Source organism: Puntigrus tetrazona, chromosome 16 (assembly GCF_018831695.1).
Source record: "Puntigrus tetrazona isolate hp1 chromosome 16, ASM1883169v1, whole genome shotgun sequence".
NCBI classification, from domain to species: Eukaryota; Metazoa; Chordata; class Actinopteri; order Cypriniformes; family Cyprinidae; genus Puntigrus; species Puntigrus tetrazona.
Window position 1 is genome coordinate 7,901,683 of NC_056714.1, and position 20,895 is coordinate 7,922,577.

At 37.1% G+C, this 20,895-nt stretch overlaps 2 protein-coding genes across 2 annotated transcripts in view; both read left to right on the top strand.

The window, feature by feature from the left end:
* The window catches only part of egfra (epidermal growth factor receptor a (erythroblastic leukemia viral (v-erb-b) oncogene homolog, avian)), a 51,766-nt gene extending 48,832 nt beyond the window's left edge, over nucleotides 1-2,934 (top strand). Inside the window, 2 exon segments of the mRNA XM_043261074.1 lie at nucleotides 58-160; nucleotides 1,035-2,934. Of these exon segments, the coding sequence (XP_043117009.1) occupies nucleotides 58-160; nucleotides 1,035-1,387 (456 nt within the window). The 3' untranslated portion in view covers nucleotides 1,388-2,934.
* Nucleotides 2,935-4,114: 1,180 nt separating this feature from the next.
* Nucleotides 4,115-20,358, top strand: npc1 (Niemann-Pick disease, type C1). Its single transcript, XM_043261086.1, has 25 exons — nucleotides 4,115-4,268; nucleotides 7,899-8,030; nucleotides 8,893-8,999; nucleotides 9,214-9,374; nucleotides 9,868-10,035; nucleotides 10,208-10,457; nucleotides 11,019-11,104; nucleotides 11,425-11,795; nucleotides 11,878-12,104; nucleotides 12,376-12,476; nucleotides 13,318-13,420; nucleotides 13,537-13,726; nucleotides 13,894-14,076; nucleotides 14,244-14,358; nucleotides 14,602-14,729; nucleotides 14,975-15,109; nucleotides 15,365-15,454; nucleotides 15,548-15,738; nucleotides 16,355-16,470; nucleotides 16,775-16,904; nucleotides 17,093-17,293; nucleotides 17,727-17,958; nucleotides 18,067-18,180; nucleotides 18,304-18,466; nucleotides 19,083-20,358. Exons 1-25 carry the CDS (start codon nucleotides 4,203-4,205, stop codon nucleotides 19,160-19,162), a joined length of 3,840 nt encoding a protein of 1,279 aa, XP_043117021.1. The 5' UTR covers nucleotides 4,115-4,202; the 3' UTR covers nucleotides 19,163-20,358.
* The last annotated feature ends 537 nt before the right edge of the window (nucleotides 20,359-20,895 follow it).

Sequence of the window (20,895 nt, forward strand, 5' to 3'; positions counted from 1 at the left end):
TTGACCATGACACTTATGACATGATGACAAAAGTAATATACTTTTATTTTCTCTCAGAATGGTTTCCCAGGAAGGGAGAACAGCATTGTTCTGCGTTACATCCCAGATCCGACAGAACGCCTCCACGAGGGAGACTTCCAGCCCGCTCCAAGTTGGAACGGTACGAGTAAAGGTTGGAGGGTTTTTTTTTTTTTTTATACGAGACATTATCATTTTATCTTTCGGAATTTCTCCAGAAATAAAATATGCACATACCTCTCGTTTTGCACACACACAAAAAAAAAAAAAACTCAAAACCTTTTGAATCTCATAAAATCTTTTTATTGTCAAGAGTTAATTGTTTCAAAACATATAATGTCATATAAGGTTATGTGAAGCCCAAGAAGGGATATGATGATAATAAAATAAAAAAAAAAAAAAATCAAATGGAAGAAGATACAATTTTTCAACGCCATTTCATCCCAAGCGATATGGTGTTTTTGTTCGTGTTAAACATTGCGTTGGTTTGCATTTGCTTTCTTCCAAGAAACTTTTTGTTTGTTTGCAGAAGTCTTGCATGCATGCACAAGTTTCTCGAAGGGATACCAAACTTTTACAAGCGAGCACTTTTAAAAGTTTTTTGGGGAAATGCTACAATTCTGCAAGCAAGCCAAACGATTTTCTCTGTGAAAATGTAATGTTATGTGAGCAAACACAGTATTTCTTGGGGAGGTGCCTCTCACTAATCTTTCTCAAGCAAACATACATTTTTCTGGCATTCACAAAACTTTTACACACGAACGCAACATTTCTGGAGGATCATAAAGAATGCAACATTTTCATGAGAAATTGCAAAAAGCACTAGGATATCATTTGTCCTTTCTCATTCTTTTTCATCACCACTTTCCTTAAGAGCCTGCATAGGTTTGTAATGTCATAATTAAATGTTTTTAGGTGTCAATAACTTCAATGTAATTTTAATGTCATGAACTGCTAATTTAATATGACTAATAGAATAAATTGTTTATTTAAACCCATATTGTCCTCTTTCCCAGAATATATAAACCAGAATGAATCACTGATGTCCAGCATGACCAACCCGATATACCAACACCCCGGACCCCCCCGCACACTTCCACACTCTTCATCAGCGCTGGACGAAACCGAGGAAGAATACCTGAACTGCTTTAAGAGTCCCGCTGACGCCCCACCTGAGTATCTGAACACATCACACACACAGCTCCTCTCCAGACAGCCGTTCTTCAGCGTGCAGGCCTTCAACCCCCAGAACAGCATGGACAACCCAGACTACCAGCAGGACTTCTGCCCCCTGGAGCGCAAAACACACACCAACGGCCACTTGCCGGCTGCGGAAAATGCAGAATACATGGGGCTGGAAGTGCACTAGCACACTGTGCAGAAGAGCAACTCTTAAAACGAGCCACTTAACAGCAGATAAAGATGGAAGGACATCTATTTATAGCAGATAAGACAGTTTTGCCTGCCGTCAAGCTTTTCTTTACCTGGGCTACCTTTCAAAATATGCTCGTTTTGTTCGGAGCGAGACTTGGTCGGAATCGAACAACTGTGGCTCTCTCCAAATGACTACAGGACATGCCAGTGGAAACGTGCTGGTGTGCCGAAATGGCATGTCATGATACAAGCTTGTCGTCACTTTTAGGTAATACGTTTTAAGTCAACGTTGATAATGTTTGAAACGAACAGGCAAATTACACCACTTTATCGCGTCTGTAATCACGAAAACTAAAGATATGGTTGCACCAAAGTATTTGGACACTTAAGTCACTTTTAAAAAATCTTTTGCGCTAGATACGAAATATTGAAGCAAGTTAAAGCTTTATTAGACGACTGTCAGATTCAGTGAAACATATTTAAAGAAGATTTCAGCTTTTTTACGCTGCAACATTTAAATTGATCAAAAGCGACGGTTAAGCCTTTAACATTGTTACGAATAATTTTATTTTCATAAAATAGGCAATAAAAATATTCTTTATTAAAATAAAAATATTTCTTAATTACCAAAGTAGCATATTGGAATGATATCTGAAGGATCGTGAGGCACTGAAGACTGAAAAAATGGCTACTAATCACTTCCTGTCGTCACAGGAATAAATTAGATTTAAATACATTAAAATTAATATTTGAAATTATAACAATAGTACTGTATTTTTGATCAATTAAGTGCAGCCTTGGTGAGCATAAGAGACATACTTAAAAAAATAGCACGGATCCCAAACATTTGTGTATTCACTGCTTCGTATTTCAAAAACCTATACTGATGTACATTAATGCCCTTTGCTTTAATACTGTGTTGAATATACAAATGCAAAGCCATTTCTACATCTTTAATAGTGGCTCACGTGTCCAAATACTTTTCTGAAACACTACGTAAGCTGAACTCAGAGGTTGTTTAATTCCTCTCTGCTGTGAATGAAAGTCAAATTTGATTTACCTGCTATGTTTTTGCTGGAAATGCTGGCTTTTCGAACAGGGCTGTGACGATGATCCAGCTCCGTCCGAAAGCCAACATAAGACTGGTACTTGTACAGAACTGTAATATATGGCTGACATTTGCATTATTGTATCTAACAGAGTATTTTATCCATTGTCATAAAAAAAAAAAAACATATGGGGTCACTCATATATTCCATTTCTATTTGTTCATCATGTGTTTTCACCTTCCTGTATCTTTCTTGACTTCTGTAACAGAAACTCGATGAATCTGAAACATATCTCACAGACAGAACATATCTTGATCTCTATGATGGCTATGTTGCACAAAACAAAGAATAGTGGTTGGATATCTTAAATTCACTATCCTTCTCGCGTTGATCATTCCTTTGAAAATATGCATTCGCTCTCGAAATATGGTGACAATGTTCTTTCTTGTCTTTTGTTATATAAGTAAAATCAATAAAGACTTGTTTTGTAAGAGTTGGCCTGTACTTGTTAATACCGTCAGCTGCAATCCAATCTGGGCTAATTGCATCAAAGCTGTTTTAATCATTAATTCTAATCATCAGTCATGATTGAACTCAACGGTTATGCATATCACTCACTTTCATGATCACAAACGTGTGAATGATTATGCAAGGTCAAAGAACCGATGTTTTGGTGGCTTATAATAAATAAGCTTTAAGAATGGTTTGCTAATATTGTTACTTTTGCTCTCTAAATGTTCTAAACCAAATAGTAACATTTAAAAACGTTACACAAACCTCCAACTAAATATTTTAGGAAAAAAGTGACATGAATGATGTATAAACAATGTTTTGTGTTAATGTTTTGAGAATAGTATAAAAAAAAAAGAATAATAAAAGAATAAAATAACCTGTCGTACAATTAACTAGTTAAAAAGGGTTAAATAAAATGGAATAAAAATAGAATCATGATAGGTAAAATAAAAAAAAAAACAATTATTTAAAATCTAGTAAATTAGTGATAAAAGCTAGTAGTTTAAGTTATTAAAGTTGTAGTTTTATGGGTGGATTATTTTTGCCTAATTGTGTTGCTGTTGTTGTTGTTTTAATTAAACACTTGCTTAGAAAATACATGTAAAAAATGTAAATAAAATGTAAAAAGCATACGCCAAGGGAAAAAGCCAGGGATTGAAGGATGGCCAAACAATACAGCAATTAAAATTCAAGTGAGAGAAAAAAAAATTGTAAATAAATAAATAAATAAGCAGATTACATAACTATAAAAAATAACACTATTTCCATCAGATCATACATTCATTATTAAAGACAAATAGCACCACAAAGCACCAAAAAGTTAGCATACATTCAAAGTTTTTTTTAAGATTTCAAAATATGACGCATTCTACGGAACAGGCTTGGCTCATGAATATTAATATAGTCAATCACGCGTCCAGGCGTAACGTAAGCCTTTCAGCAAATCAACTAGGCCAGCTTGAAAGAACGTCACGTTTCTAATTAATATTCATGAGGCGATCAGTCGCCATATTACGTGCAGTTCCCAGATTCCTCCTCTAGATGTCGTCGCTACATTAAACAGGAGCCTTTGAGTCTCTCAGTTGCTCTTGCATTAACACACTCTAGACCGGTAGGTGGCAGCAAGTCTGAATCCCGCGAATATCCAGTCAGAGGAAGGCTGGACTGTGTTTGAAAACAGGAAATAAGAGAGCGTCAACCAAACAAATAAGAGTTACTCTAGAGAAGAGCTCTGGAGTCAGAAGAGCGATGCTTCTACCGGGGAGAAAACAGCTTTTCTGTCTTTTATGGACCGTAATTTTATTATCACAGTGGGTAAGTGTGGCGATTGTTTGTTGTTGTGTTTCTAACTAGTGTAACGTGTAGCCTAGCGCAAACTTCAGCCATCCTGACAGTTTTCAAGAGTTGTCAGATCATGTCTAAAGTCAAAAAGTCAAAGACGTGGTTTTAAAATCATGTCATGTGTCTTTGCCGTTTTAAGGGCTCTTTTGTTCTCGTTAAACCCCAGTCGACGGTTGCGGACAGAGGAAATATAATTTGCTACATCATGTGAATCATCTGTCAGTCTTTGCAGATTCACGTAGCAGCACATGATCGAATATGCAAGTTCAGCTTTTAGCAAGCTAGAAGTGCTGTTATGGTGTTTTTAAAGGAAAGCGTTAAGCGGCTTCGCCTTAGTATGAGTCAAACGTGCCTTTGCGTTACGACACACCGGATGACTCCCGAAACCTATGGAGCCACCTTTCTAGGCAGCTTTGTTTCGGGCGCGTCCCAAATTTTCGAATTTAATTTTAGGTTTTCGATGGCCTAAAATGCTATATAGGCTGGTAAGTTAGCTCACAAGGTTTTTAAATACAACAAAGCTTCCATGTTTACTGAAAACAGATACAGAAAGGGGATTATGAGATTATACGTTTGGGTTCAAGTTCAAGCGTGCTTTGCTTTCACTTCATTTTTCGTCAAATAAAGCAGGATTCATTTCATTAATTGCTAACAATATTATGTTTGAAAATGTCATGTTCTCTGTTTGACCAAAATTGTACGTCTAGTCTGATGCATTTAGTCCAAATAAATCCTTTTTTTTTTTTTCTTTTTTTAATAAATGTACTTGTCTTATTTTTGGCTCATGTGAATGACCGTGAGTCAAAATAGAATTGCTCACTTCTATGTTAGTAACCTGAGGCAAACATAGTGTTTGGTAACCAAGTGATCGTAGCTGAGCTCATTTGTTTGGCTTTTTTGTATTTCTTACTGCGCTAATATCAAAGTGTAGCATCAGCTTTCTAATAGGTTCTTAACTTGTAAAGCTTTAGTTTGTGAAACCGATTTCACTTCTTATCTAAAAATACCCTTGGCCTCTCAAAAAAAAGTACTGAAAGATCTGCTCTAAAATAAGCAGTGGCTCAGAAAAAAACTGAAACTATCTGTGCATGAAGAAGATATGTTTGGTCTGTACGTTGGTTCCTGGACATTGAGACAAAACGGGTTACGACACTACAAAAATCAATTAGGTTATCTAGGACTAAGTTTACGTGATTCGTGTTCAGTTACTGGGTGCACGTTTTCTTACAAACTGTCAAGACGAGGCCAAGAATCAGTGTGCTTAGTCTCAGCAACACCGCTTATTTTTCATCTGCTAAAATGTCAAAACGTTTCGGACGTTAGAAATAGTTTTGACAAATGAACATATTTTGAGTAAATCATCTCTTAAATGTGGTATTATTTATAACTTGTGCTATTTGTTGATGAATTAAAACCAAATAATGCAGTTAATAGCCACCGTGTTTATTCAGCACCTTGTCAAGACCGTTCAATAAATATATTTGAAAATACAACATGCATGTTATCAAAAAACACACATTTCCTCGAAATCAGCCATACCCTTTCTTCAAAACGGACAGTAATCTCAAAATTGCTACTAATAATTTTACTAGTCCACCTTACCAACCTGGTCTATTATTACTGGTTAGACAAGTATAGTCAAATTAATTTAGTAGTGACTTGAGTTTATGAATTGTAATGTTAGAATTTGTGTACAATAGCAAACATTTGCATTTGTCTGTGGACTGATTAATCCAACAGTGACAGTTTTTGCATAATGGATATAATTAATGGCTATGCCTAGGGTAAAATCAGTTTTTCCTGTCAGTTTCCTAGTATAGAGGAAAAATCTAATCTTTTTTTTTTTTTTTTTTTTTTTTTTTCCCCAAGTTGTATGTGTTGCAGGTTTATAGAGGTCTTTATTTGGTCACACTTAATTTTTTTTAAGGTCCAATTCTCTCCGTTAACTAACTATTAACTATGACTTTTGCCTCAGTAATATTCTAATTAGCTGCTTATCAGTAGTTATTAAGACGGTTGTTAAATTTATTTAACAATATATAATAAAATAATACAATTATATAAAATATGGCCATGCAGAATAAGGCATTAATACGTGTTTTATAAGTACAGCCAATGTTAGTGCTAATAATCAGTTCTGTAAAAGTGAGCATTGGTCTCTACAGCAAAGCTTTACCCTTTGTTTTGTAGGGAATTTTTCATGGGAATGAACCGCGCATTGTATCAGATCTAGCTTACTCCTACTTTTCATGTCACCAAGTCATAACTTTGACCTAGTTGCTGTCCTGCACAAACAGAGGAAAAGGGAATGGTAGAAATGATGACTCGGATGTCCCAAAGTTTCCTGCGTTAGAGATGGCACAAACCCGATCAGTCACATGCACAGTCATGCGCTTTTGTTTTCAGATGAGTAGAGGCCGTTCACGGCACAACAAAAGCTTGACGGTTGCTCGGTCCAAATGCTTGACCCTTGGCCTTTGTAACACTTTATACTGTTTACCGTTTACAATCAAGTTGTTGTTGTTGATCTTAAACGCAGTCTGTCATTATTGAAATTGATTGCATTAATTCGACTTGGAGGCGGTGGGCTGTTTTTCACAAATGCAGCACATGTCGGAATTGGGGTCACATGACTTGCAAAAGTGACGAAATGGCTGTGGAATGTACTCTTCTTCGGTTTCGCTGAGATGCCATTCTGGATTGGTGACGTGAGAACATGATTCGTTTTAAGGTTTTTTTTTGTTTTTGTTTTTGTACGATTACAGGGTATGTTGTCTTGAAAGCAGCCCCCATGAATGAAACTGAAAAAGGGAAGGAACCTGATTTTGAGGAAGATTTAATTTTAAACATCGGTTGTTGCATTCAACGCTAAACAGATGTTGAGAGCAGAGAAATGATGATCTGAAAGGTTACAGGGTTTTTGTTTGTTTGTTTTTGTTACAGTAGTTAGGACCCATTTTTAAATAACCTGGATACTTTATAAAAAAACTACTTTACAACTGCTAACAAAAGGTAGCATGAAACGAGAAAAAATCATTTTGTAAAAGTAGAAATGTAAAAATATTGAAAGTAGCTTAATTTTAAAAGGTGTACTCATTCATGTATCCAAAGATCCATAGAGCTGGAAATTAAGTGCTTGTTTGATCTCCCAACTGTGCCTGTTTTTTCCCAAGGTTTTTTTTTTTTTTTTTCTATTTTGTCACAGATAGAGTTGTGGTTCTATGCCGCTGTTGCCTCTGGCTTGTTTAGTTGGGGACGCTTCATTGAAAAGTTACAGACGATTCGATTACAAAGATCCTATTGAAGCTGATCTAGACAACGAAAGTGTCTGCGTTCAATAATGAAATGCCTTTATCTGAAAATCGAGTGTTTATTCTCGCCATTATACATTTGCTAATGCTCTATTCTGCAAATTTGATACTGTTCAGTGCTTTGAGACAAGTATTGTCAAAATGCTCTATAAATAAAGACGATTGATTGATTGATTGATTGACCCACATAGACTGCTGTTGTGTCCGCTCTGTGTGAATAGTTATTAAAAGCTGGCATAAGTTTAGAAAATAGGTTCAATGTGACTTATAATTGTTTTTTTTGTTTGCTCAGGTGCATGGCCAGCACTGTATCTGGTATGGTGAATGTGGTATTTCCCCTAAAATTAAAGAGGATAAGTTAAACTGTAATTACACAGGCCCACCTATACCTTTACCTGACCAGGAAGGACAGGATCTGCTACAGGTAAGAGAACATGACCCTTTAGAGCCACTAGAGATTTCATAGTGTTTAAGTGAGAGAGTTCACCTTGTCTTTTCAAACCTGTATTTTTTTTTTTAATGCCTTCAACATTACTTCCTTTTGTTATCTCACATTTCAAACCTCACAGTGACAAATAGTCTAGGCTGTAAGAGATCTGAATCAGTGAAAAGAGGCCCTCAACCTGAATATTTCAGTGTCCAATTCATTTCTGTCATGTCGAACCTCACATTAAAGTCATGTGCATTACTTGGTAAACCCTAACCCATAAAGCCCTATAGACTACAGTAGGTAACACTTCAGTGCTTATGCTACCTCCCTTTACATGCACACACGATGAAAATTGAATGTTTGGAGATTAAAAAATTTAATTTCTATGCCAATAGTGTCACCAAACATAATTGCAAAATGACGGTCTGTTTTTTGACACAATCTTTAAGCATTCTCTGAATTTCTTGTTTTGTGACAAACAGTTGGTAATGAATCAAGCAGGATTTTAGTTAAATTGTTGTCCAAAGTGATTACAGATGTTTCCTATTTTGCCCTAAAATCTAAAGAAAAAGAGAATGTTTTATATTGAATTAATTTTTAAAGATTATGATTTTTTTTTTAAATAATATTGTTGTCATTAATATGAATTTTTATTATAGTATTTTACAATGTATAATTTTTTTTTTTACATTTTTATTTTGATTTTAAAATAACGGTCTTTTAAGTATATATCACTTTTGGTTCCTATTTTGCTGACTCAAATGAAACGCAATCTATTTGCTTCTTGAACTACCTGTTAAGTGAATGATTTCTTTGGCATAAAAATCTTTTGTGTGACCTCTCACGCTGTTTGCAGGAGCTGTGCCCGGGACTGGTCTATGAGGACGACAAAGTTTGCTGCGACACCCAGCAGCTCAAAACACTGAAAAACAATATTCAGATCCCGCTTCAGTACCTGTCCAGGTATGACGTACATCTGTAAAGATGTGCCGTAAGTTAGTTGTGTGGCATGAGAACTTTGACCTATTATTGAATCATGAACAGGCTATTAGTTTTCAGTTAAAACGAAATAGCATGTACTTGTCTGACGCTGTTTACGGTGCGATAATTACCTGGTTTATGGTAGTAATATAAACTACACTCCATAAAAGCTGTTGTTTCTGTTTTTGTGTCACAGGTGTCCAGCATGTTTCTTCAACTTCATGACCCTGTTCTGCGAGCTTACCTGCAGCCCCAGACAGAGCGATTTTGTCAATGCCACGGAGTTCTCCGAATTTAACAAAACCACAGCTAATGTTAACAAGGTGTCCTACTATATCAGCCAGACATTTGCCAATGGTGAGGACCGGTGGTGATCAGAGGAGATCACAAAATTTATGATTAGCTAAACAAATACTTTTTTTGGATATGTAATATAGGATGTTATTATATACTTCCTTTTTCCTTTCTTTCCTTTTATTGGTACTCTTATTATTTGTTGTCCAGCGTACAAAGCAGGTCATATCAAGACATGTTTCCGTTTCAGAGCATTCTGCAGTCTGTTCCTGCTTCCTGCTGAAACCTCACTCTTGACTCTTAAAAACACATGCCTTGCTTCAGGCAAAAATTCTTCATTCTGCTTTTGCTTGTGCTCTGCACCGTTTGCATATGCCGCTCTGGAACACAATCAAAGCGGACAAGTGAAGTAATTCATTCGTCCCGATACTCTTATATAAAGCTACTTTTACACGAAATGGCTTCTATCTTACGTTAAAGCCAATCATGTTATAGGACTGCATAAATCCATTATTTTATGCTGCGTGTAACAGTCACGTCATTTATGTCTCTGCAGCCATGTATGACGCCTGCCGTGATGTTCAGGCCCCCTCCACCAATATCAAAGCTCTCAATCTGCTCTGCGGGACAGACGTCAGCCTGTGCACTCCCAACAAATGGATCGAGTACATGTTCGATATCGAGAACGGCCAAGTCCCCTTCGCTATTGACCCTCATTTCTCAGGTACACCCACGAACACTTTCAGAATTACAAGACACTTTGCTGAGATTAAACTCGGTGATTTTATTGCTTTCGAACTATAATGTGACCTAAAAATGGCTTTTAAAGGTTCTTGACATCTGTCTCAATGCTGAAAATGTATGATACGGGTCTTAAAAATGTTTGATCTCCCCAGATGTACCCATCGAAGGCATGACTCCCATGAGCAACGAGACTTTTAACTGTACTCAGTCTCTGGATGATGGCTCGGGACCCTGCTCATGTCAGGACTGCAGTGAAGCTTGCGGCCCCACACCGGTGCCCCCCCCGGTCCTTCCGCCCTGGACCATCCTTGGACTGGATGCCATGACCGTCATCATGTGGTGTTCTTATATAGCCTTTCTCATCCTGTTCTTTGGAGTTGTGCTGGGGGCATGGTGTTACAGGTAAATGAACTAAAAATGTTGAAACGGGATTTGGGAGGGAAAGTAGTCTGTGCGTCAAAAGCAAGAATCTATACTTGTAATTAAAAGTGTCACTTCGACGGGTCACTTCAAGTGAAAAGGTAAAATGTAACATTAGCATAACACACACTCAGCGGTATCTGTTCTACCCAAAACATGCGCTAAGAATGTAATTGCTTAAAGCACTAACGTTCAGTGCAGAGGAATATGAAAGTAAATATGAATATGAGTAAAAAGTAACGATATACAGTAATTATTTGATCCTCTGCTGATTTTGTGCATTTGGCCAGTGATTAGTTACAAAACTGCTAAAAGGGTTTAGAAAACACACTAACAGACAAACTCGCAACCAAAACAATATAATATAAACATTTATACATAATTATAACATTATATACATAATTGTTGTTTGAAATCTGCATTTAGATTAGAGTTGGTTTATGGTGCTTCCACACATCAATCCAGGATCAAAAAGACTAATGCAGTCAGTTTGCTTAAAATTAAGCTGAAGTTCGATTATTATTTAAAATACTTTTGCTACAGGAGGAGGATGGTCACATCTGAATATGGCCCAATACTTGATAGCAACCAGCCCCACTCCATAAACTCTGATGGCACTGATTTTGCAGGCAAGTACATTTTATTTACATATTTGTTTGTGCATAAAATGACGTTATTTATCGTTTTCATCTCTTGCCATTTTTTATGATGTTTTTTTTTATGTTTTTGTTTTTTTCTTTAAGGACATATAGAATTGTATTTGTGCGGAATTTAAATGTCTTTCGAGACTTTTTTTTAAAGATGCTCCGCTTTCTTCCTGCAGTTGCATTTGTTTATAACAGTTGTGCTGAAATTCACACATCCGTTACCATCCAACAAAACGATCGGTTTTATGCACAACCGTCTTTGTCGGTTCAGGTCCTCGCTGAGCGTTGTCTTCATTTCATAGGTGACGCTACGTGCTGCGAGACAATGGGCGAGCGCTTTGAGAACTTTCTCCGCGTACTCTTCAGCAGCTGGGGCTCCATGTGCGTGCGTCACCCCTTAACCGTGATCCTGACCAGCGTGGTGCTGGTGTCCATCTGCTCGGCCGGACTAACCTACATGCGTATCACAACCAACCCGGTGGACCTCTGGTCGTCTCCCAGCAGCAGGGCCAGGCAGGAGAAGGACTATTTTGACCAGCACTTCGGACCTTTTTTCCGCACAGAGCAGCTCATCATCACCACCCCGGTGAATGCGTCGTTCAATTTTTCACCCACCACTGGAGGATCAGACATTCACTTCTCCTCCATTCTGAACATATCAATCCTCCATCAGGCGAGTTGTTTATTTTTATTTTTTTCATCAGTTCAATCAATCCTCTATGCGCCATACTCAACTCTTTCTCTGTTGGCTGTAGGTGTTGGATCTCCAGACAAAAATTACAAACCTCACAGCTGAATATAATGGAGAGACGGTTACTCTTAAAGACATCTGTGTTTCTCCACTGGCTCCTTATAATGATAACTGTACCATCCTAAGTGTGTTAAACTACTACCAGAACAGCCATGAAGTCCTGGATCATGAGTTATCTGATGAGTTCTACGTCTATTTTGACTACCACACTCATTTTCTTTATTGTGTCAGGTGAGCTTTACTCCTTTTTTTAAATGAATCTGTTAGATTAATAAAGTGGCACAGTGGTGATGTAGAATTTTATATATATATATATATATATATATATATATATATATATATATATATATATTGCTGATGTAGTTTGTTGTAGAATAAAGTGAAAGTAGTAAATGCTTAGAGCTTATGTAAACCATAGACGGACCCTAGTTCTGGTATTTAACGAAAAAAAAATCTGAATATGGCTTTTTTCATTGTTTCTCATGTTTTGCTTTTGTCTCAGTTCTCCTATGGCCCTGGATGACACAGGACACTTTCATGACCCCTGCATGGGTACATTCGGAGGACCGGTTTTCCCCTGGCTTGCTCTTGGTGGATATGAGGGTGAGTTTGACTGAAATAAACATTTAAAATACAGAAGAACAAAGATGTTATTCTTATTTCATTTTCATTCATACCTTAGCTTTTTTTTTTTTAAAAAATGGTGTCAGCAAGATCTTGCTGAAATGTTTTATGTTTTAAATGAAAACATGCTGAAATGTTTTAAGTTTGTGCCAGAAGCTTTGTGGGCGACGACGTATAGCATTGTTGTGCTTTAGGATCAAGGATCTTTCCCATTCCTGTCCCTCTTCTCTCTTCCACTATACTTCTGGTCTAATAACTGTCCTATCGTAATAAAGAAAAATTAAATATTAAATTAAATATTTTAAAATTTTATTCCTGTGAAGCTAAATTTTTAGCAGCCATTTAACACCAGTCTTTAACTTCATTCTTTAGTCTTTTAATATTTTTTTTATTATCAGTATTAAAAACATTTTTTCAATGGAAATATTCAGTGCATCCTTGCTTAATGAATGATTATTTCTTTCTAAAAGCTTTCCCCAAAGTTTAGATCCATACTTTGCATATATGCAAATTTGGGGAAAATCTTTAAAAACTTTAAAACATAAATATGTAAATTAAATCTGCTCTTTTAGCAATTTTAGCACAAACCTCTACCTCATGTGGTGCTTTGCTTTTGGAAGACATTTTTCTGGCGATATTACTAATTAATAAGTTTTTTTCTGTCTTAAAGTGTGTTTGTAATGTTCTTCTTTTTTTTTTTTCCTCTTGGTGCATATGTAATAGTCTAGTAAAGTTCTTTTAGCTTGTATGCATTATTTTTTTATTTTTATTTTTTTTCTATTGTAATCAATTTTTCTGTTTCGTCCTCTTTCATATATAGGTACTGATTACAACAACGCCACAGCTCTAGTGATCACCTTTCCCGTCAACAACTACCTGAATGACACAGAAAAACTAGGCAAGGCTTTAGCATGGGAGAAAGTGTAAGTTTGTATATCTTATGGCCATAAAAATGAATATTTTTGATGTAGAATGGCGAATCTCGTGTGGTCATACACAGTGTTCTCAGCAGTGACCCCCATTGCCCGTAACCCTACAGGTTTCTCGAATTTGTGAAGAACTATGACAACCCCGACCTGATCATCTCATTCAGTTCGGAGCGCAGCATTGAAGATGAGATCGACCGCGAGAGCAATAGTGACATCACCACCATCGTGATCAGCTACGTCATCATGTTTGTCTACATCTCATTGGCTCTGGGACACATTAACAGCTTCTGGACCTTGCTGGTAAGACCCTCGTATAGCTTTATTCTAAATGTTTGTTTGGTAATGGTGTAAAATGAAGTATATATATCTGAACTCTTTTGTTCTTTTTACTTGACCTGCGCATTCATCGTTAGGCCGACCCTGCGCGTCTTGATTATTTTAAAAGCTGCGTTTTGTACGTTTCACAGGTGGACTCTAAGATCTCTCTGGGCATCGCCGGGATCCTGATCGTGTTGAGTTCAGTCGCATGTTCTCTAGGTATCTTCAGCTACATCGGCATCCCTCTAACTCTTATCGTCATTGAGGTCATCCCCTTCCTCGTGCTGGCTGTAGGTGTGGACAACATCTTCATCATTGTACAAACCTACCAGGTGGGTGGTGTTTCCTGAGAACAGAATCCGCTGCAACCGACTCCTACTACTAAAATAGTTTGATGAGCACCTTTTAGTTTCTTTTTAATGGTCGTTTTATTTATAGATTGGATAAGATCGTTTGCCTTCACTAAAACGGCCAAGTAATACATTTTTATTTTCTTCAGAGAGATGAGCGAATGCCTGAGGAAGAACTTCATCAGCAGATTGGACGTATCCTCGGAGATGTGGCTCCCAGCATGTTCCTCTCTTCCTTCTCTGAGACTGTTGCTTTCTTTTTAGGTATGCCAACGTCACGCTTGTAGTTAACTTCTAAACTGCAACCAATTGGCAGATGAAGTGGGATGAACGCTACTGCAATAAAAGTGTTTCCAAAGCCGTTATTTGAGGAGGGGGTACAGAAAAGAGGGAAAAAAACATAAAAAATAATATATGCACTACATACGACAAAGGAGCTTTTATGAAGTGAGACTCTCATTTCCCTTTCCAGATGACAACCGTTTTCTTGTTTGCATGTGTCTCTAGGTGCTCTGTCTAGCATGCCTGCAGTGAGGACCTTCTCTCTGTTCGCTGGCCTGGCAGTCTTCATTGACTTCCTTTTGCAGATCAGCTGCTTTGTGTCTCTGCTGGGCCTGGACATCAAGAGACAAGAGGTAAGAGGTCAAAGGTTACACCACTACTATATCTGTGGGGGGGAAGTGAAATTAGAGGAACCAAAAAAGTGAATTAGGTTTAATATTTGATATTATTATTATTATCAGAATTGACCGCAACATATTTCATGAGCATTTATTTTTTTAAGTTTAGATTTTACTTAAAACAGTGATTTGATTTAACCACTGTAGTTTTATTCACTTGTAGGATTTAATTTCCTTTTTTTATTTTGTTTGTTTCCCAGGCAAATCGTCCAGATATTTTGTGCTGTGTGAAGTTGTCTGATGGGCAGCGGGAAAAATCTGAAGGTTGTCTGTTTCGCTTTTTCAAGAAGATATATGCTCCCTTCATCTTGAAGGATTGGGTGCGCCCCCTGGTGGTAAGTTTAAAGAAACACAAACTAGAAACAATTGCATAATAATAATAATAATCAATGAATAATAATATTCATTTATTATTTTTATTATTATATTACACTTTAATGCACTTGAATGATTTATAGGGAATAATTGAAGAACAAAAACAGTTCAGCTACATAAACATGGAAATTATGTACAAATAGATTTAGTAAAGTAAAATTTAGTAAAAAAAAAAATATATATATATATATAATTTTTTTTCAATTCTTTTGCAGGTTGCTGTTTTTGTGGGAATGCTGTCATTTAGTGTAGCCGTTGTTAATAAAGTGGAGATCGGGCTCGATCAGAGATTGTCCATGCCTGATGTACGTATATGCCTGCTCCCTCATTTCGCACATATTTGCATTTTGAATCTGAAAGGGGTCGTCGTGAACATTTAAATCTTTACCATCTCACAGGACTCCTACGTGCTGGATTATTTTGGGAATTTGAGTGAGTACCTGCACACCGGGGCACCAGTTTACTTTGTGGTAGAGGACGGACATGACTATAAAACATCAGAGGGTCAGAACACAGTGTGTGGCGGCGTGGGCTGCAACAGCAACTCTCTAGTCCAGCAAATTTATACCGCATCTCTCATGAAAAACTAGTAAGTGACTTGATCTTGACACCTTCCAGTCAGAAAAGGTTTGCTTTTAGTAAACCAGTCTTATTTTGGTTACCGTTGTTGTGTTTCCATTACTCTTCAAAATAGACAAATAAAAATTGTGAATGGAAAAGACTCCTAATTTTGGCGTAAATGTCACATAATCATTCTTTAATATACTATAACCTCTAGGAAACTAGGGGTGGCACGATACACAAGTGTCACGGTTCGGTATGGGGGTCATGGTTCAATATGATTTTGGTACAATAGGGTAAAAAAAATCATATGCTATGCTTGGTTTTTCATTTATTTTGAACAGACGTCACACAACAGACCGTCACACAAATAAAAAAAAAAATCACGTAGATGTAAAAATGCTAAATATCATATTACATTATAATGTTATATATAATCTGAGATGCCCGTACAGTAATGGTTCAGTACGAATAAATGTAAATGCCTTTTAAAAAAAAAAAAAAAAAAAAAAAAAAAAGAAACCCTAAATGCCCATTCATTTTTGTTTGTTGGAAATTCCCAGAAAAGTTGCTGATTTTACCACCTGCTTTCAGTTTTTTTAATACGTTTTGTCAGATCAATATTTTGTATGTTGCCATTTTAGTAGTAGGATCAGCAACGTTCCTTCGTCCTGGCTGGATGACTACTTTGACTGGGTGAAGCCGCAGTCCTCCTGCTGCAGATATTACAACACCACCGGAGCGTTCTGCAATGCTTCAGGTAAACCATTATCCACCGAGTCAACAGACCCCTGACCTCCATCGCCCCACAGGACCTTTACCCAGGGTGGTGTTTGTTAGTTATTGAGTTTCCACTTCAGATGCCGCTGTACAGATCACACTATTTTTGGGTCTTTGTACCTAAACATATTTAAATGAAAATAATGTGACATGTAAAAATACACCAGAATCAATGCATTTTTTTTTTAAATGTGACAATGCTTTTACTTTTTTATTTTTGGATGATTATTATTATTATTGTTCTGTTGCCTTATTTAATGCTTATGATGTTTTCTTTCCATCAGTGGTGGATAAGACATGCGTTCACTGCAGACATACGAGCCCTAGTGGGAAACAGAGGCCTAACAGTGCTGAATTCATGCGCTTCCTCCCCATGTTTCTCTTAGACAACCCAAATATCAAGTGTGGAAAAGGGTAAGTTTAAATAATTTCCATTGATCCGTTTTTCACAGAAATATCATCAATCCAGTACCTGTCCACCATCCAAGTGATCTATTTATGTCTGATCTGTATTTTACACAATATTTGTCTCTAATTGGCTAATTTGGGTAGAAGTTGGGAACAATGGCCAAATAGTGTGCATCTTTTTCTTTACCATGCAGTGGTCATGCTGCATACAGCACTGCCGTGGATCTCATACAGAACAACACTGACGTAGGTGCCACCTACTTCATGAGCTATCACACCATATTGAAAACCTCATCTGACTTCATTGACGCCTTGAAGATGGCGCGAGAGCTTACAGACAATATCACGCAAGCCATCGGACCACAAAACAAGACTTACAGCGTCTTCCCTTACAGGTAAACCAACCTTGAACATTGAACAACCGTCTTTATTGCGAAGCCCTTCAGCTAAAATGAAATAAGTGATTGGGATAATGGCTAAAATCACGTGGAAAGTTCGAGGAAAAACGTCCCTAGTGACCTACTTCCATTCAGAATGGTGAAATTGTGCAAATATATAATAAACGTGAAGCTCTCTGAATGCAAACAAGCGTGTCCTTCTGAGGGTCACTTATGTAGGGCAGCCCTCTTTCTATTCCTCTGGGTGACTGTTAACCGTGCCAAAAGTCTTGCAGTCCTAGCAGCCTTCACATACCGAAGTAAACCTAATTTGTCACATTTATACGATTTTTTGTAATACTGCATTTTATATATATTTTTTAAATGTATGCACGCTCACTAGGATTGTCAGTTGACCCTTGACCTGTAATTTCCCCCCCGCTTTGTACAGCATATTCTACGTCTTCTATGAACAGTATCTCACGATCATCTATGACACTGCCTTTAACCTCGGTGTGTCGTTGGGCGCCATCTTCGTGGTGTCCACTGTGCTTTTGGGCTTTGAGCTGTGGTCGGCAGTACTGGTGTGTGTCACCATTGCCATGATCCTGGTCAACATGTTCGGAGTCATGTGGCTGTGGGATATCAGCCTCAACGCCGTCTCATTGGTGAACCTTGTCATGGTGAGTTAAAGGAATGAAATTTCATAGAATTGCTAATACAGGTTTGTTGAGCGTTCGCTGCTGAAGTGCTTCGTGCTGTATAATTGACCATAATCGTTTCCTTTGCAGTGTTGTGGCATTTCCGTGGAGTTCTGCAGTCATATTGTGAGGGCTTTCTCTGTCAGTACCAAGAGCTCGAGGGTCGAACGAGCGAAGGAGGCGCTGGCACACATGGGCAGCTCCGTGAGTGATGTTTCCTGCTGCTGTATGAATGTGACGTACACGGACATGGGTTCCGGTTGAACATGAGACTGTATGATATGAGCGCAGTGAAGCACCTTCTTACATGCTGCTCTGACTCCGCAGGTGTTCAGTGGCATCACCCTCACTAAGTTCGGTGGGATCCTGATTCTCGCTCTCTCCAAATCCCAGATCTTCCAGATTTTCTACTTCCGCATGTATCTGTCAATAGTCCTGCTCGGAGCCGCTCACGGCCTCATCTTTTTGCCCGTGTTACTCAGTTATGCAGGTAAATCACAATATTCTAACCTTCGTGATTTGTTTTGAAGAAATTGTACACTTAATGTAGGATTTGAGGACGAGGCACCAAAAATACCCCCAAAGCCTTTTGATTTTTTTTTTTTATGGTTTCTTAAAACCATTGTCAGAACACAAAGAAAGGTCAAAGTTCTTTTAAGACATCCCGCCAAAATAAAAGTTGTTTAACTTGATGAAATGTGTATTACAGTTATACAGCATATATATATATATATATATATATATATATATAAGAATGAATAGTCTATCATGGCTTCATTTTTTCTCTGAAACAAAATTTTTAATGTTATGTTAAATATTTATTTATTTATTGTTGTCTTACAACTGATTAGAAATTTCATTAAACCATTAAAATGGAATTCAAACAAATGTAAAAACAGGATTTCTAAAATAGGGCACTAAAAATTTAATTTCTGTTAACATTTTAATAAATTGTTGGGGAATAAAAAAACTTTATTGGGCCATAGGCTTATGAAGCCAGCCATGTAAAGTTTTCTAAACCAAATATTTAATTATTATTATTATTATTATTATTTTATTTTTTTGGTTTGCACGTTCTTTAAGCCTCTGCTTTTTTTTTTTTCCAGGCGCATCTGTAAATAAAGCAAAAGCCATGGCTGCTCACAACAGGTTTGTGGGTACGGAAAGAGAGCAGCTTATCTACTAACAGCTCTGTGACGCTGAACGGCAGTGGACGGCTCCAGCTTTTCATTTCCATGTTACATGCTTAGTAACACACTTAAACAGACTTAACTCAGGACCCCCTTTGGGTGTACAGAAGGCCTTTTTCACAGCTTTCCCTTTCGACATCCACCAAAAAAAACCTCGACTCTGAAGAACGGGCTTGGAAGATCTTTCAGTATTGAAATGATGCCGTAAGGAGAGTCTGCATGTGGGAAAGAGGAGTCATTTTCTTAACTGGGTGTTAACATCAGAAACGGGTTGTAACCACATGTAACGCAGCAGTCACTGTGGTAAACCAACCAACCAAGACAACTTTTTTTTTTTTTTTTTTTTTTTTTCATGTTAATGTAAAATGTGTAACTAATCCTTTTTATTTATTTGTGTTCCTTTTCGTCTTTTGTTAGTGCGTCTCATTGATTTACTTCACTAATAATGAAAGATCTGTCGACAGCGAGTCACAACGGACAATCTCTTGATTTATTGTGACGCTGTGACGAGAACACGTTACACAGATGGCTGTCCATTTGCGGCTAGCACTACCTGAACTTTGTTGTTGAACGCAGGTAGCAAAACCACTTTATTCTTAGCTAATTAACAAAGTCGGGAGAATGGTATGCAGTGGCGCATGATAAACATTTATGTTTTTAAACCGTTTACTTAAGTTGTGCTGTGGCGCAGTAATTAGCATTGACGTGCTAATAAAGGGAATGCTAGCAAACACGAGACTTGAATCACTAGGCTAACCTGAGGTTTAATTAACCAAAACACAAGGATACTTCAGCACTGCAGTTTGGTTTAAATTCACATTCCTCAGAATTTGCCTGCTTGTTTCCATTATTAGCGTATGTTGTTTTAGAATGGTTGCTAAAACAGGTTTTTTTTTTTACCTCAGAAACGTGGTGGGGTGGGGGAGGGGTGGTTTAACACTATTGAATCAACGTGTGTTTGCACACAAATAAATGGTTATTTTTTACAAAGATACGTTTGGATTGACAGGGGTTGGCACTGGCAACATGGACATATTTGAAAATGCAATAGTGTTTTTGTTTTTTTTAAGGAAAGAAGAATTTGGGATCATGTGTGCTATATGGATGTTGTAACAGTTTAAAGTTTGTGCTTTTTGGGTAACGGTCCCTGATTTGAAGAATTTTTGAAATAAAATATAGGTACTAATTTGTATTGAATGGAGTTGATACATTTATTGTGGAGAAACAAGTCCACTTCAGTGTAGAGTTTCTATTACGAAGTAAAATAATAAAGTGCAAACTTGCATGGTAGTTTACAATTAAATGAAAATATATATATATATTTTATATTATATTATATATATATATATATATATATATATATATATATATATATATATATATACAATTAGTTGAACTTAAAAACATAACACAAAGTTGAACTTGTTGAACTTAGTTGAACAGGCTTTTTTTCAGAAGACTTAACTTTTTACATGCCAAAATCTTTTTCTTCTCTTTGAAAGTTTAAAGTGTGCTGCTGATGTATAATAAAGCAAAATGCACTTGCAAATGCAAAAAAACTGTTGCTGGTTTCCACTGACTTCCATAGTATAGAAAAATACTACGGAAGTCGTTGTTGGTTTACCCGCATTCATCAGTATTTCAGTAAAAGAAAAAAAAAAATCATACCGGTTTGGAACAATTTGAGAGTAGTTGAACTGTTGAACACAACCCCCTATGTTCAGCATAG